Consider the following 17,094-nt stretch of genomic DNA (forward strand, 5'->3'; position numbering starts at 1 on the left):
TCTTGAGGAAGCAGAACCCAGACACCCGCTGCCAGGGTTCTGAATCTGAGCAGGACCCCTAAAGGCGCTTGCCCTGAGCAGTCACGCGTCCTGCTCAAAGGTGCTTCGGAAACGGGCATTTCCCAGCCACAGGAGGCGTCAGGGTCTTGTCTAGGAAAGCAGCTCAGAAACAACCTGCGTTACCTAGCAAAGAAGCAAGGATCGGCCCGTCGACAGGATCCATGAGCAGGGCTTCCTTCTCGTAATATTTGCTGTACACAGAGAGAAAACATACGGAAGCGTCACAGCCACGGGGCTCTGGACAGAATGGAAATGGGTGAGAAATGGAAAGGAAGAGGATCTTACCCCAATACTTATTTGTTTGTTTGTTTAGTCTGCTCTTAAACATGAAATATCCCTAGGATATACCTTGGTCATCACTTGTACCTTGCAACCCTTTGCCCCTCTTTGGAACTCGTCACCCCTGAATCTTCCCTCACTCCTCATCTGCTTTTCTTTTGCTCCACGGTTGAGATTTAGATAAATTAATATAAGAACATAATAAGAGCAACTCCGAAGCTAGATCAGACCAAAAGCCTTCCCAGCTAGCCCAGTGTTCAGTTCCCACAGTGGCCGACCAGATGCCCAATGAGAAGCCCACAAGCAGAACAGGAGCACAACAGCACCCTCCCACTGTGTGCTGGTGTACATAGGCACACTGCCTCTGATCCTGGAGGCAGCATATGGCTATGAGGACTAGTAGCTGCTGATAGCCTCCTCCTCCCCCATAAATCTGTCTAATCCCCTTTTAAAGCCATCCAAGTTGGCAGCCATCACTGCATCTTGCGCCAGCGAGTTCCACAGTTTCACTATGTGCTGTGTGAAGAAGGCTTTCCTTTGGTCTGTCCTGAATCGACTGCCATGATTCATAGCTCCGTCCCCTATGCACCAGACAACTCCAGCTCTCTAGGCATCCCAGCCCTTTGCATCTTCAGGGCTAAGCACATGCAGAACTCATCCCAACAGGGACCTAGAGAGTGCTCCTGTGTTCCTGCAAGCCTATCTTAGGGCCATTTAATTACCTACTGAAAATTCTGAGCATGGCTCAGTCTAGGCTGCCTTATCTGTCTGCTGGAACAGGAGCTGGAAGGAAGCACCTTTTTAAAATTCATGGTTTGCAAAACTGAGTGAACTTATTACTTCCAATAGGCCTGCTATATCCGAATTACTGCATTTAAATTCAGCTGTCACGAGACCCGCCTTTCATTCTAGCCCAGGGGTGGTTGAAATTCATCATGCTGCAACATTAGCAAGGATCTCTCATCTTTTTTCCCTCTGGGTAAAAATATTTTGAGAGAACACAGGTGAAAGAAAATAATTTGTCTGCTCTACCACATCCATGCCCAAGAAAGACCTTTACTTCTTTGTTAGGGTGGATGATAAGAACATAAAAAGAGCTGTGCTGGATCAGACCTGAACTTGTCTAGTAGAAGACAGTTTTAGATGTGCTCTTCAAATGGCTCATTATTTATCAGAATTATTTATTAATCACTTTTCTACTGACAGTGCTCTCCAAGCGAAGTACAATGACATAAACGCCAATAAAACTGAAACAGAACAAAAGCAAAAATGTTCTTTAAAACGGGCCAAAACCATTTTAAAAGCCAAAGGCCTGGCAAAACAGTACAGGTTTCCCTGCCTGTCCAAAAGCCAATTGGGATGGAGCCAACCTGACCTCCCTTGGGAGGAGGTTCCACAGTCAGGCTGCTGCTACAGAAAAGGCCCTGTCTTGAGTCCCTCTGATGTATGGGCAAGTTCCTATGGAAGGAGGTGGTTTTTAGATATTCTGATCCCAAGACGGTTAGGCTTAGAACAGTCTTGGGGTCAACATGGATTAAGCTGGCACCTGGTGAACTAATGAGGCAACCACTTTACTGTGTGCAGCCCAACGGACTCAGGTGCTCAATGTGCCAACCGTTTACTGCGTCAACTGACCCTGTGGCTGTCACCACCCAACCGGTAGAGTGGGGGAAAGGTAGAAGAAAGAAGATATCAGGCAACAGCTGTCTTTACCTGCTGTTTTCCACCAAGTGGTGCACTATCTTGTCCAGGACCTTCTCAAAAAGGGCTGTTCGGATCCAGAGGTGTTTGATGGCCTGCGGGGACAGGCTGGGGAGCCTCGGGACCTTGCGGGAGCTCTCCTGGACACCCACTCCCTGGTTTCGCCTTCGGGGAGACAGGAGGAAGGTGACATACCCCATGTTCACCAGGACTTGAGGCTGACCAGAATCTCCTGCATAGACCCACTGTGCCCGACCTCAAAGTCAATGTTATATCTCTGTTTTGATCATATTCATTTACAGAAGTATTTAACTACACTTAAAACAGTCTGAAAGGAAAATCACAGCAAAAGGCTGATGAATCTAAACTGACCTGCTTTGATTGTATTATAGGTTGCAGCAATCAGCTCTGTCATGTCACAAAGCCCCTGGTCCAGAACTCTTGCCTTTTCAGAGCAGAGTATACTCTCTGACTCTTCTGTGGCTATCATGTTTATTTAGCGCTCATAAATGTGGTGCTAGATGCTGAACATGACAGAGGAGTGATGAAGCCAGCGGGGAGAAGCAATGCATGGAGGATTTATTTAAATGTGATTTTATTCTGACTTGTATTCCTGCACTGAGCAGGGGGTTGGACTCGATGGTCTTGTAGGCCCTTTCCAACCCTACTATTCTATGATTCTATTTACTATACTCGGTAGAGATGGCAGCGGATGGATACGGTCGCCGCACTCCTGCTTCCCCAAAGGTTTGAACTCCCTGACTGAGCCACCCTGGCTCACACCATTGCAACGTACGCATTCTCAATGAGCTGCTCCAAATCCTGCACCTTCCGAGAGAGCTCTTCAGCGGGTGGGAAGCTCTTCCCCACCTTCATGAACAGGGCGGCGATCTTGTTGCTGCGCAAGAAGCCGGCCGCACGCCGCTTCAGGCCATGGAGAACACAGGCTTCCACGGCAGCTGGAAAGAGGAAAATAACAAGAAAGGAAGAAAAGAGAAGGCACCACCTGACGTTTGCTGTTGCCTCTTGGCTGCCAGGAACTGCCAGGAGCCTGGCTAACCAAAAGTCGTGTCCAGGGACCGCACTGCAACAAAGAGACATTCAGGATGGCTCCTTCCTAATCTGTTCAAGCATAGACAGCGCCAGCCTGCCGCCGCTGGCCGTCATCTTGGCCAGGTGGGGCCACAGCCCCCTCAAAAGACGTCTGCCGCCCACCTCCAGGGAGAGACCAGCTCCATTTGCTGTGGGTTTGTTCTTTCATCACCAAAGGCCTCACTGGCAAGCAGACTGGCTTAGGACTGGGATGGTGGACATCTTGCCCTTCCTCGCTTGTCCCCTTGCCCTTTGGTAGCAGAGTACCAGGCCCACTTGGTACCATACCCATTAAGAACACCCCAGTGCTTCTGGCTCTGCCTTGTATTCATTTGTCTTCTTTGCTGCAGGTGCCAGCGTGGCTTAGTCTCCCTGGGGGTCAGGCGTGGGAGAAGCCAGAGCAAATTAGCTACTTTGGGTCTGAATTATTTTCAGCTTTGGCAAGCCACAGGGTTTCCAATCCATTCTTCTGCCAGCAAGCTCCCTTATCAGCAGATGGCACGGCAGCTGATGTCACAGCCAGGGGGGAAGAAAGGGCCGTCGCGTCCCCTACCCTTACGAAAACCACCAAGGTTTCTGCCATGATGTTCCATTTCATATGGCTGCAAAGTTTGAGTGGTTTAATTGGTCAATCAACTAAACCTTTTGTTGACTAACTGGTAGAAGCTCATTTTAATCAGGAAGGGCACATTCTAATTGATGGTGCTGTGAGCTCAGGGCACACCAGTTGATTTTGTTTCTGGTATGTTAGTGCAAGTAGAAAGAGGAGGAAAAATATTCAAGAGAACTAACCGGGGGGGGGGTCACTTTTATTTTATTAAATTGTCAGTTATTGTAATATAGAGCCAGTGTGGTGTAGTGGTTTTGGTGTTGGACTAGGAATTGGGAGACCCGGGTTCTAGATCCCACTCACTCAGCCATGAAGCTCACTGGGTGACTCTGGGCCAGTCACAGACTCTCAGCCCAACCCACCTCACAGGGTTGCTGTTGTGAGGGTAACATGGAGGAGGGGGGTTATTTATGTATGCCACTTTGGGTTACTTGGAGGAAAAAGGCAGGATACAAATGCAATAAAATAAATTAAGAAATAAAGTTTCCATCACCATCTCAACCAGTCAGGGAGCTTCGGCTATTGGGCGGTACAGAAATGTAATAAATAAATAGGGACCTATACTGAGGTTTGAGTAATATGCTAACTGATTTAATCAATGATATTTTCCTTTAAAAAAAACATTGGCGTATGGCTGATCAACTAAAAAAGGTGTTTATACCGGTCAACCATCCTGCTTGCTAAACGGCTTTCCTACCTTGATGTCGGAGGATGGGCCAGCTGTTCAAGAGCAACTTAGTCTCTACCTGAGTGAAGTGGAGTTGCTCAAACAGAGAAGCCAGGCAAGAGTTGGCAGCTGCGGGAGGTGGAACCCTCTCTCCTGGCCCTTGTGAGCCTGTGGCTGCAAGGCCACCCTGGGAGGGACCGTACCTCAGTGGCAGAGATTTTGTGCTTCTAGGAATTAGCTTCTACCAGCAAGTCAGCAAAAGGACCCCAGTTCTTTCCAAGGCATCTCCAGCTCTCCTGTAGCAAAGCTACGAAAGATCTCTACCCAGTATCAGAGCAGAGCAGCCTTTCCCCAACCTGGTGCTCCCCAGATGTGTTGGATGATGGGAGTTACAGTCCAACACATCTGGAAAGTGCCAGGTCAGGGAAAGGCTGGGAAAGATAATACTGAGTGATGGATGGACCACAAAGTCTAAGGCAACTTCTTCTCTTCAACCATCTGGCCATCTACAACGTAGCAGGGAGCAGAAAATGTGCCGGCGCTGCCCTCTTCTGAAAAGCTACCGGGGTGGTGCGAAGTACGAGGCTTCTGGATCCAATTGCTAGAATCCCTAGACCCCAGAGCCAAGGACTAGGGATGGGTCACAATGCATAAATTAACCTACAAAGCTTTAAACAGCTCAGGACTGTCTTCCCTGACGGAGCACCTCTCCCGAGACGAACCTCCCCATGCACTACGATCAACATCTGTGGCCCCCCTCAAAGTGCCTCCCCAAGGGAGGGTTGGAGGACGGCAACAAGGGAGAGGGCCTTCTCAGAGGTGGCCTCCCAATTTTGGAATGCTCTCCCCAGCAAGACCTGCCGGGCACCAACACCGTCATCTTTTCAGCACCACGTTAAGCCTTTCCTCTGTTCCCAAGCATTTGATTTGATATTATGGGCTGTTTAATGCATCAGTTGGATTGTTTATGGTCGTCACTGATATTTTAATTGTTTGGGGGGGGCAGTATTTTGGTGGATAATTACTGTAGCCGTTTTAAATTTTGTAAGTTTTAATTCTACTGTAAATCGCCTTGACTTTTTTTTTTATTCTAAGAAAGGCATCAAAGAAATCATCATCATTTTCATCTTATTTTGCCTCCACAACACAACCTTTTGTTGTGCCGCAATAGTCTGAGAAAGGGTGGGACACAACAACTCAGCAGGCATTTTGCCCTGAACCTGTTGCATGCTAGCCCAGCCTGCTAGCCCCTGAGCCATGCTGCCATTGGTGAGAATTCCTTGCCCAATGAAAGGGGCGAACACATCTCTTTTCTTGAGTCCAATTCAGAGAGGCAGCGGCTGTTGGGAGTGCTTGCTTATTAAGCGGAGAAGCCAAATTAACAAACCTGTTTGTGCCAGAGCTGTTTACCAAGAGGTGACAAGAGAGACAGAAAAATGGGGCGCCTTGCTAGGCAGTTTCTTCAACCAAGGGCTGGGCAGAAAAGGGCTTTGATGGGTGTCGCAGCACAGTCACATCAACCCCCAAACTTGGGCTACCCTAATTGCAGGAGCCAGCAGATTGGGAACAGCCGCTCCTTTCCATTAACGAAATGACAGAGCAGAAAAGGTCACAGTCCTAACGCTTTACAGGAGGAAAACAAGGCAGCGAGACGGAGCTGAAAGCGACCTCCCCAAATGGCATCTCCCCCCGCCAGGACACCCCCCCCTCGCACCCGGGCTTATTATGCTAATAATGGATGTTTAGCCGCCTGGCCCTCGCCACTGTGGCTGAGGGAGCTTGGCGGATGACTCAAATTAAGTCCCCATCATCTGCAGCTGACGTGCTCCAACAGCCCTTAGGCCACAGAGAAATGCAGCAGCGCTGTTAAGAGGCTGGCAGAACAAGCAGCAAGGGCCCCCGCGTGTCCGGCTGCTTCAGGAGTGGCGCTGTGCGGTGCTATAAATAATCCCCAGCCTGGAGTGAGTCACCCTGCTCCGGGTTTGCTCTGCTCTGTTGGTGCTCCAGGCTACACGCATAAAGAAAAACCTGGATTATTTATTTATTTATTTATTAAATTTATTAATCGCCCATCTGACTGGTCACCCAGCCACTCTGGGCGATGTACAACCCACCATAAACAATTTAAAACAGTAAAATTTTACCATAAATTTTTTTTTAAAAAAATACCCTAACCCACCCCAAATGCCTGCCTGAACAACCACGTTTTTAATGCACGACGGAAGCTCATTAAAGAGGGGGCATGACGGAGTTCCCTAGGGAGGGAGTTCCACAGAGTGGGGGCCACCACAGAGAAGGCCCTCTCCGTCGTCCCCACCAGTCTAGCTGTCCTGGCTGATGGGACAGAGAGAAGGCCATCCGAGGCTGATCTTGTTAAGCGGCCTGTCTGGTGTTGCTGGAGGCGCTCCTTAAGATAGGCTGGGCCGGAACCATATAGGGTTTTAAAGGTCAAAACCAACACCTTGAATTTGGCCCGGAAAACAACTGGTAACCAGTGCAACTCCTTCAGCACTGGAGTGATGTGATCTCGCCGGCGGCTGCCTTTAATCAGGCGAGCCGCCGCGTTCTGTACCAGCTGCAGTTTCCGAACCGTCTTCAAGGGTAACCCCACGTAGAGCGCATTACAGTAGTCTAAACGAGAGGAGACCAGGGCATGTACTACCGATGGGAGCAGATGGTCGGGAAGGTAGGGGCGCAGCCGCCGTATCAGATGGAGTTGATACAGCGCTGTCCGGCTCACAGCTGACACCTGAGCCTCCATGGACAGCTGGGAGTCCAAAATGACCCCCAGGCTGCGGACCTGGTCTTTCAAGGGTAGCCGTACCCCATTCAACACCAGGTCAACATCCCCCAGCCTCCTCTTGTCTCCCACCAAAAGTACCTCGGTCTTGTCAGGGTTGAGCTTCAGCTTATTCCTCCCCATCCAGCCACTCACCGTCTCCAGACATTTGGACAGGGATTCTACGGCCAACCTTGGTGAAGATTTGAATGAGAGGTAGAGCTGAGTGTCATCCGCATATTGATGACACTGCACCCCAAACCTCCTGATGATAGCCCCCAGTGGCTTCACATAGATGTTAAATAGCATCGGGGAGAGGATGGAACCCTGTGGCACCCCACAAGTAAGTGGCCACGGGTCCGAAACCTCCTCTCCCAGTGCTACCCTCTGGTACCTGCCAGAGAGGAAGGACTGGAACCACCGCAATACAGTGTTTCCAATGCCCAACCCCTCCAGGCGGTCCAGGAGGATACCGTGGTCAACGGTATCAAAAGCCGCTGAGAGGTCGAGGAGAACAAGGAAGGAGCATTCACCCCTATCCAGAGCCCTCCTCATATCATCCACCAAGGCGACCAAGGCCGTTTCTGTCCCATGCCCAGGCCTGAAGCCCGACTGAAATGGGTCTAGATAATCAGTTTCTTCCAAGTGTGCCTTCAACTGCACCGCCACCACCCGCTCAATCACCTTGCCCCAAAATGGCAGATTTGAGACTGGGCGAAAGTTGTTCAGAACTTGAGGATCCAAGGAGGGCTTCTTTAAGAGCGGTCTTATCACTGCCTCCTTGAGGGCTGATGGCATCACTCCCTCCTCAAGGGAGGCGTTCACCACCGCCTTGATCCCCTCACCCAGTCTCTCTCTGCAGCTCATAATGAGCCAAGATGGGCAAGGATCAAGTAAGCAGGTGGTTGGCCTTACAGATGAAAGCACCTTGTCCACTTCATCAGGAGGAAGAAGCTGGAACCGATCCCACAAAACCGGTTTGCCACAGGCCGCCTCTTGCTCACTAACTGTATCCACAGTGTGCAGAGTAACACACCTAATCTGATCAATTTTATCTGCAAAGTGCCTTGCCAAAGCCTCACAGGAGGCCTTAGAATGCTCCAGTGGTTCCGGAGCCACAGGACCGACCAGGCTCCGGACCACTTGGAACAGCCTCCTGGGGCAGCACTCTGCAGACGCGATGGAGGCAGCATAATATTCCTTTTTTGCTGCCTTCACCGCCACGTGATAGGCTGAAGATATAGCTCTAGCCCGTGTCTGATCGTCTTTGGAGCGAGACTTCCGCCACCGGCGCTCTAGCCGTCTCACCTCCTGTTTCAGAGCTCGTAACCGCGGATTGAACCATGGTGCAGTCCGAGCCCTGTTCAGGGGGAGAGGGCGTTTCGGAGCCACCTGATCTAATGCCCCAGTGATTGCGGCATTCCAGCCACCCACCAGGGTCTCGACCGAGTGGCCGTTGGCATGCCCCAGAGAATCCCCAAGCGCGTTCAGGAATCCATTTGGATCCATAAGACGCCTGGGGCGGACCATTTTAATGGGTCCTCCACCCCTGCGGAGGGGTTGTGGAACCGAGAAGTCCAACATCACCAGATAGTGATCTGACCATGACAAGGGGGTGGTGGATATACCCCCGACTTCCAGATCACTCCCCACTTCTCCAGAAACAAACACAAGGTCTAGTGCATGACCGGCTACATGGGTGGGCCCAGTTAGAATATGGTGCAGCTCCCAGGAGGCCATGGTCTCCATGAAGTCCCGAGGTGCTCCTGTGAGGATGGCCTCCGAATGTACGTTGAAGTCCCCCAACACCAGTAAGTTAGGGGACTGTACACGCACATCAGAGACCACCTCAAGCACCTCGGCCAGGGAGTCAGTCGTGCAGCGGGGTGGACGGTACACGAGCAGAATCCCCAGACTGCCCTTCGGGCCCAACCTCCAGTACATGCACTCAACAACCTTGGTCTCCCGGAGAGGGGGTCTGGTGAAGACCAAGGACTCTCGGTAGATAACAGCCACTCCCCCTCCCCGATCCCCAGCCCTCGGCTGCTGTGCATACGAAAATCCAGCTGGACACATGGCTGCAAGGGTTGGAGCAGCAGCCTCGGCCAGCCAGATGAAGCATCATATCTACATTTCTCTCTCCAGCTCTTGCAGATAGCCCACCTTATCTGAAGGGCTCAGGCCAAGTAACGGTTAATAGCAGCCGCACACGAATGGGTGGCTCAGAATGTAAGTGAGCCAAAGGACTGCCTTCACCCACACGGACCAGCCCACCAGCTGAGAAAGGCTCCAGAAGCACTTTTGTAGGTGTCTGGCCTTCGGATATGCTGTGGCTAGTGCAGAGAGGGCCATTTCAGTGGTGGCCCCCAAGTTCTGGAGCTCTCTTCTGAGATATGTGTGCTGGATGCCTCCTATGTTATCTTTTAGGCTCCAGGCAAAGGCTGTCCTGTTCTTTCCTGCCTTTCCCTTTTCATTACCTTTTGCTGCTTCTTGATGCTTTTACTGGTTTTACTGTTTTACCTGCTGCTACGGAGGGTGTTTCATTTTTAACCAATTTCTTGTTGCAAGCTGTCTTGAGTTCATGGGCGATAAGGCACGGCCGACATTTTACAAATACAGAAAAATGTGCTGCACATCAACACAAGCCAGGCTTTGTCCACCTCGGGCTAGGCTAATCTGACTACAGGAAGCCAGATTCCAGCCGAGCATCAGGAGAAACTTCCTGACTGTCGGAGCAATACGGCAATGGGACCAATTCCCTAGGGAGGCGGTGGGCTCTCCCACATTGGAGGCCTTCAAGATGAGGCTGGGCAGCCACCTGTTGGGGATGCTCTGACCTGGATTCCTGCACTGAGCAGGGGGTTGGACTCGATGGCCTTGTAGGCCCCTTCCAGCCCTGCTATTCTATGCTTCTGTGACTAGCAGCAGCCCGCCAGGGTCTCTGGGGGCACGGAAGGATCTTCCCTTCACCTGCTCCCTGAACCTTGTTTTAACTGGAGAAGCCCAGGATTGAACTGGGGGCCCTTCTGCTGGCAAAGCAGGGGCGCGACCAATGAGCTGCGCTGGAGTCTCTGGGAGTAGCCCGCCTCCTCCCCGACTGGTCACAAGCGGAAGGGGTGGAGCCTGGCTGCCCTTAAGAAGCGGCGGAGGCTCACGGCTCTCGCCTGCAGAATGGACAGAGCTGCTCTTGCCCAGCAAGTTTAAACTGGGAAGATTAAAGCGCCAGACTGGATACGTCCAGCTAGCAGACTTACCGCAAAAGGAAATGATGTGGCTGCTGTCCTCGTGCACAAACTTCCTCGTGACAGCTTCTTCCATGATTTGTTTCACCTAAAAAATGGTTCAGACAGAGAAGAGAGATTATATGGTAAAGCCAGGAGAGGAAATTCATTTTAAGACCAGACTTTGATCCTTGAGAATCAAAGGTGTGATATTGCAGAAATTTCGAAAAGGAGAGAAAACAGTAATCAAGAAGGGTTCAAATACTAAAGGATTTTCATTGATCAGGCTCCACCAGCCACTATATGACTGGCAGCTGTCACTCAGGGGCATTCTGGGCAAAGGAAATGGAGGCCGGGGAAGCGCTGGTGAACTCCACCCTGAAACGCACCCCGCAGCATCCCCCGCTGTCTCCAGCTGCTTTGGCTCCTCCCCCTCTGTCCCATCCCTGCTGCCACTTGCTTGCTTGGCAGGGGGAGCACCAGGGAGCACGTTGGCAGCGGCATCCTGCGCTCCTCCTCCTCACCACGCCTAGCCCAGAGCGAGAGGACAAGCAGGCTGCAATGGGGAAGGGAGGAGCAAGTCCGGGGGGCTCTTGGCCATGGGCCCCCGTGGGGGTGGGCCCTCGGCAGGGCCCCACCATGCCTGCCCTCAATGTTGGACCAGGTTCTGATCTTGCAACTGGCCAGCTGGGCTGTTTCCGGGAGGAAGATCATTCCTGTCTCTGCAGCACGGAGACCAGAGGGACCAAGCTAAAAGAACCTGCAAAAGCCCCTCTGAAACTGACACCGCTGCAGGAAATATACATGAACAATATATACAGCCACCATATATAAAAACTGACCTCAGACAGGGGTGGAAATGGACCAGAATCTTGAGGATTAAGCCCACAAAAGCAAAGCGGAGCGAGATTAAAAGCACCCACATCCACGCTGAATCCATTTATGGCTGATTTTGCAAATTCATTCTTTTAAAAATGACAGGACAAACGGTGCAGTATTTGTGCCTGTAAAGGCAGAACTGCACATTGCCATGGGAACGGGAACGCTGGCGCAAGGGAGCACTTACAAGGGAAATTGGTGGGTGGAGGGTGCTGAACCCAGACCCTGGGCTACAGATTCTGCCTCGCCACCACCAAGACTGCCAGCTGCCCCCAAGCCAGGCTTACCCAGTCTCCTGATCCCAGCGGGGGGGGGGGGACGGGGATGGAACGCAGCCCAGAAGGGAAGGGCTGGGGGAGAATGTGGCGGACGGGGGAAGGGAGAAGCATCCAAATGACCCCTGCCTCCCCCTTCATTTAGCATTATGAAAGTAACGCACCAGTTTGGGAACAATCATATTTTTCTCATGATGTCCACTTCAGAATCCTGCATATGTGCTTATTGTGTGGGGGGGCATGAATGCTTTGTTTGCCCACAGCACCTGTTTTCTGCCTGCGCACAAGGATTTTACACTAACTCTACTTCATTACTGCATGAAAGAGCACAGATGGGAAGGAGGCCAAAGAAGAGAGGCAGGCAGCTGTAGGGTGGCATAACCGAGGCAGGAACTAGGCCCACCTCGCCCAACCGGGTGCCTTCCAGAGGTGTTGGACTGCAATTCCCATCACTCCCAGCCAGCATGGCCAATGGCAGCCCAATACATCTGGAGCACACCCAGTGGGGGAGGGCTGAACTAGGCGCTGGTGGGGCGGGTGGCAGCTGCCGCTTCTCCTCTCCCTCCAGGAACATCTGAAGCTCAGAACTGCTCTGCCAGATCAAGTCCAGAGGGCCATCCAGCCCAAGATCCTGTTTCCAACAGTAACCAGGCAGATGCCTCCAGCCAGCCCCCAAGCAAGAGTCCTCGACTGTCACTGGTCTCCTGCGCCTGGTATTCAGGAGTAGACATTTTCTCAGCACAGAGGGCTTATTTCACCATCATTTAATTCCGCCACCCAAAGGCCTCTGCCTTCCTTCCTTGCGGCCCCTGATGCCTAGAACTGCCTTCCAGAACACCTGCATATCCTTTCCCCATTTACCTCTGTCTCCACTTCACTCCCCTTCCTCCATAATTTCTCATGTCAAATGTTATATTGTAAGCTCCTTGGGGCAGAGACTTGATCTCTTATATTCTGTAAAGCACCATGCAGATTTATGGTCTACTTATTATTTATTTGCTACATTTATATCCTGCCTTTTCCTTCAAGGAGCCCAAGGCAGCATTCATCCTCTCCATTTTGTCCTCACAACAACCCTGTGAGGCAGATTAGGGTGAGAATCAGTGACTGGCCCAAAGTCACCCAGTGAGCTTCACGACTGAGTGGGGACTAGAACCAAAATCTCCCAAATCCCAGTCCAACACTCTAACCACTTCACCACACTGGCTCTCCAATTTATCATTATCATCATATATTATAACAGCAACAATAATATTATCATGGCTAAATAATGTTAGTGGATCTTCTGTTCCCAACAACTTCAACACCACATACAACTCTAACCAGATGCTGAGCACCACACAGCTTCAAGCCAAGGGTCACACAAACACACACACACACCCCTCTTCTTAGCTCCATGGCAAACTGTTCTATGGTACAATCATTTATCACCAATGTGACGCGAAGCAGAAGCCAAAAATGGGGACAGACAGCAGGCAGGCAGGAAAAAACTGCATCAAAAGGGAAAAACCCATCCCTCATCCAAACCTGTGCCTTTTTTAATTAAAATAAAAAGAGGAAAATCACAGACGAGCTGAGAGGGTTGTGCAAGATTGCTCGGCTTGAGACACAAGTCCGAAGACTTCTCACTGCAGCGCTGAACTGATTAAAGAGACTCAGGCCCTTAAAAGGAAATACACAGGCAAGCCTCAAAAAGGGGCAGCACAGGATAAAAACGTCCAGTTCAGGAACCAAATCCTTGGAGCAGACTTTGCCAGCCTGCTGCCCTCCAGACGTGTTGGATTTCTGATGGCCATGCTGGCTGGGAATGATGGGAGCTGCAGTCCAACACATCTGGAGGGCATCACGTTGGATTCGTGGGCCCAACAGCCTGACCTGTTTCCGGCCCTGGAGCCCCGGGGAGGTCATCCGCCCACGCCGAGACTCCCTAAGAAAACTCTCACGCCTGCAGCGTGGCATTTTCACGACCTGTCAATACGCCATAGGCAGAGCAACTATAAGCTTCCCTAGCAGAAAATTGCCCCAAGATGATAATGTTCTCTGTCCTCCTATTAGAGAAAGGAAATTAAAAAGGCGATTAACATCATGTGGGCAAGCCAGTCTTTGGCGCTTCTGGAGCGGGGGCGGCAGCGTGTGCAGCTGAATTGCGGCATGACAGCTCCAACCCATGGCAGTCATGAGCAGAGTTTTTGTTTTTTAAAAAAATGTCTGAAACACACCCCATTTCTCACATACAGGAATCGTACATGTATACTGAAGGCAGGTATTCGCAGATGCGAAACCCAGCTGGTTAAAAAGTGAAAATTCAAAGAGTCTGCTGTTTTAATATTTATAGCTTTCCTATTAATATTTATAGCCTTCCTACATCTCTTAAAATGTTCAGAAACAATTTTCATTGTTATCTGCTGAAGGAGAGTAATAGAATTGAAATCGCTTTTTCTCTCCCTCTTTTGGTTCCATTTTGTTTGCAGAGTCTAATGTTCACTCATTTGTGGGTGAACCTTTGTGGGGGAAAAAGTGGGTTGGGAGGAGAAACGAAAGTTATTTTAAGGGGAACCTTCAGCAAGTTAACAAAGAAGTGCAAAGAATGTGGCCTCTTGCAAAGGAGTGCTGATCTAACAGCTGAGCTCTTGTAAAGCTTATCTTGCCTGACATGGTAGCCACAAATATTAACACAGGCTCCCTTTAAAAACACATTTTTAAATGTGCATTTCCAGGCTGACGTCCCTAGGGTCTTGCATTACAGATATCCAGATCCATCTGTTTCTGAAATTCCCAACCCCCAACACTAACCATTGCAAGTTGTGCTACTGCCATTTGCCACCGCCTTTCACCCACCCCGTTCACTCGCAGCTGCCTCCTCTCCTCACAGAGAAGTGAGCATCGCAGCTGCTAAGCCAACAGCTGAGGCACAAAGCCGATGACTAATCCTGTCCAGCAAGTAATTGCTCTCAGCACATTTTTGCTGCCTTACCTGCCAGCTGCCCCCCCCCCGCCATATGTCCAGATTATTATAATAAAAGAAGAGGCACTTTCCTTTCCTTTGTGTAGGTTCTGCGGCCTCTTATTAATCCCCCCACACACACACACACACTACCCCGCAGTAGCCAGAAAAGCCAAGTTCCCAGCAACCTGGCCTTGCCTGGGTGGGGCGGGGGGAGGCTCAACCTGAGCCAGCATTCAGTCACAGAAACTGTTTGCAATGCTAGGGCTCAGTCTCAGAAGAGGTGAAGTAATCATAAAGCCGGAGGGGCCTCTAAGCATGCGCAGAGTGCCTCTCACAGGGTATAAAATTAGTAACCACGACACTCTGCCTCACATCCAAGTTTGGGGCAAGGGATTTGGGGCCTCCTTTCTTGAGACACACATGAGCCCCTGAACTGAGCCTGCTTGCAGGGACACCCTTTGTCCCAGTTCTCCCGAACAGAGGAGGAGGGAAGGCTCTTTCTGGGTAGAACACTTCAGACTGCAGGCTGGGGGCTTTTAATGCTCTTCCATTAAGAGCATTAGAGACCCAGCATGTCAAGGAGAGATTCTAGCCTGGCCTCACCCTGAGATGCTGGCATTCATGCACGGAGGTTCTTTTAATTATTCCTCTTTTGTATGGAGGAGCGCTGTCTCGGAGCCTGGGTGTGGAGACGATCCAGCACCAGGACGAAGTGGATACCCATCTTGCAAACATCCAACTCTTCCTTGGGGGTGAAGTGTAGGGACTTCAACCCTCCTGCCTTTGCCCATTTAACCCAGTACTGTCAACTCTGACTGGCAGCAATGGCGCTCCAAGGTTTCAGGCAGGATTTCTTCCTAGTCCAACCTGAAGATGCTGCCGGGGATTGAACCTGGGATCTTCTGCGTGCAAAGCAGAGGCCCTACCATGGAACTACAGGCTGTCTGTACATTGCAACCAGCAACTTCACCCTGACCCCACCAGGACGAATCTGGCCCTGCACTCCCCCACGTAACGGCAACCAAACCCTTCACAGTGCAAGCTGAGCTTTGTTTCCTGCAGTCCACCAGGGCTTGGCTCAGATCTCTCATGCTAGAAACTGGTGAACACTGCTACCCCCCACCCAAAAGCCTCATGCACAGCCTCCAGGGTGTGTGTGTGCCTGGTGGCCCAGCCCAAGGAGCAACCTCCCACCCCTGCCATGCGAGCAGCAGCAGCAGCCCCCATCTGGGCAAACAGGTTTCGCCACATTCCCCAGCTGGTTCTGCAGCTAGAAGAATCCAACTCTCAAAACTGCGAGCTGGTCTAGGGCACCAGATTTGGTTCTCTGTTCCTGCCCACAAGCTAGTCCAGTCTTTGCTAGTTCCGCAAAACTTCTGCTATTAAAAAAAAAAGCGACCTCACAGGAGGGGCTGTAACTCCATGGCAGAGTCCCGGCTTTGCATGTGGAAGGTCCCAGGTTCAACCCCCAGCTTCTCCAGGTAGGGTTGGGAGAGACCCCAGTCAGAAAACCCTGCAGAGGAATCGCCGTCACTGTGGACATCACTGATTCAGATCGACCAAGGGTCTGTCTCAGTTCAAGGCAATTTCCCGTGTGTTTGCTCACTGGAGATGGTGATATATTCGCTCAATTTTTAAGGACAAAGCCTGGCACCATTCAAGGATGCAGGATCACTGATGGTTCCCAATGGCTCCTTCATTTGGCCCTCCGATTGGTGTCAGGGGGTGAGGAATATCTTACATAAACTTCCTACCAGTCCTGGGTGTTCTGTTAGTGACCTGCTTGAGGTAGCGAATGATGGAATTCACTACGACAAGATGTAATGACAGCCACCAATTTGGACGGCTTTAAAAGGCAATTAGACAAATTCAGGGAGGATATCAATGGCTACGAGTCATGAGGGCTGTATCTTGTTCCAGTATCAGAGGCAGTATGCTAGGGAACATGACCGGGAGGGTGCTACTGCACTCCTGTCCTGCTTGTGGGTTCCCCACAGGTGGCTGGTTGGCCGCTGTGGGGACAGAATGCTGGACGGGATGGACCTTGGTCTGATCCAGCAGGGCTCTTCTTGTGTCCTTATGCTTTCCCCTCCCCTGCATCAGGCCAACGGTCTATCTAACCAAGTATTCTCTGTTCTGACAGAGGAACGTTGGCCGTGTTTCTAGCTCCTTGGTCCCTCCACAAATCAAGCAGAAGCAGGGGGGCAGAATAAGCACATCAACGTAAACTCAATTCCTCTGGTGAATTTACTCACGGTGCAGAATTTAGACTTCTTTTTCAGTTTAATGTGCACATAGCCTCGCCCGCGAACAGCAAGAGGCATGGCTTCCCAATGCTGGGCCATCCAGAGGGAGAAGATGTCCACGTTGCATTTCAGGCATCAAAGAAAGGACTGGGAGGCCCTGGCAGTCCTGCCCCCACCGCCCCACACTCCCCTGCCTCATATGTCATAAGCAGCTGCAGCCTTTGCCAGAATAAAGAGGTTCTCACATGCCCGCCCCCATGAAAATGAAGCATAGGCAGCTGCAACTGCATTTTTCCCACATTCATTCCCCCAGTCCCTGCTACACCGTAAGCGCTTTG

General features: G+C 51.0%; 1 protein-coding gene across 4 annotated transcripts in view; it reads right to left on the bottom strand.

Moving 5' to 3' along the window:
• Nucleotides 1-17,094, bottom strand: part of SGSM1 (small G protein signaling modulator 1) — a 59,771-nt gene that overhangs the window by 33,374 nt on the left and 9,303 nt on the right. For all 4 annotated transcript variants that reach the window (XM_084819681.1, XM_084819678.1, XM_084819679.1 and 1 more), the window contains exons 2-5: nt 10,443-10,518; nt 2,837-2,999; nt 2,053-2,205; nt 184-251 (exon numbers count right to left, since the gene is read on the bottom strand). In XM_084819681.1, coding sequence (XP_084675807.1) covers nt 184-251; nt 2,053-2,205; nt 2,837-2,999; nt 10,443-10,518 — 460 coding nt within the window. The remainder of the gene's footprint in view (nt 1-183; nt 252-2,052; nt 2,206-2,836; nt 3,000-10,442; nt 10,519-17,094) is intronic.

This window comes from Heloderma suspectum, chromosome 13, assembly GCF_057233095.1.
Source record: "Heloderma suspectum isolate Gila_16-S chromosome 13, 16-S_ref, whole genome shotgun sequence".
Classification (NCBI taxonomy): domain Eukaryota; kingdom Metazoa; phylum Chordata; class Lepidosauria; order Squamata; family Helodermatidae; genus Heloderma; species Heloderma suspectum.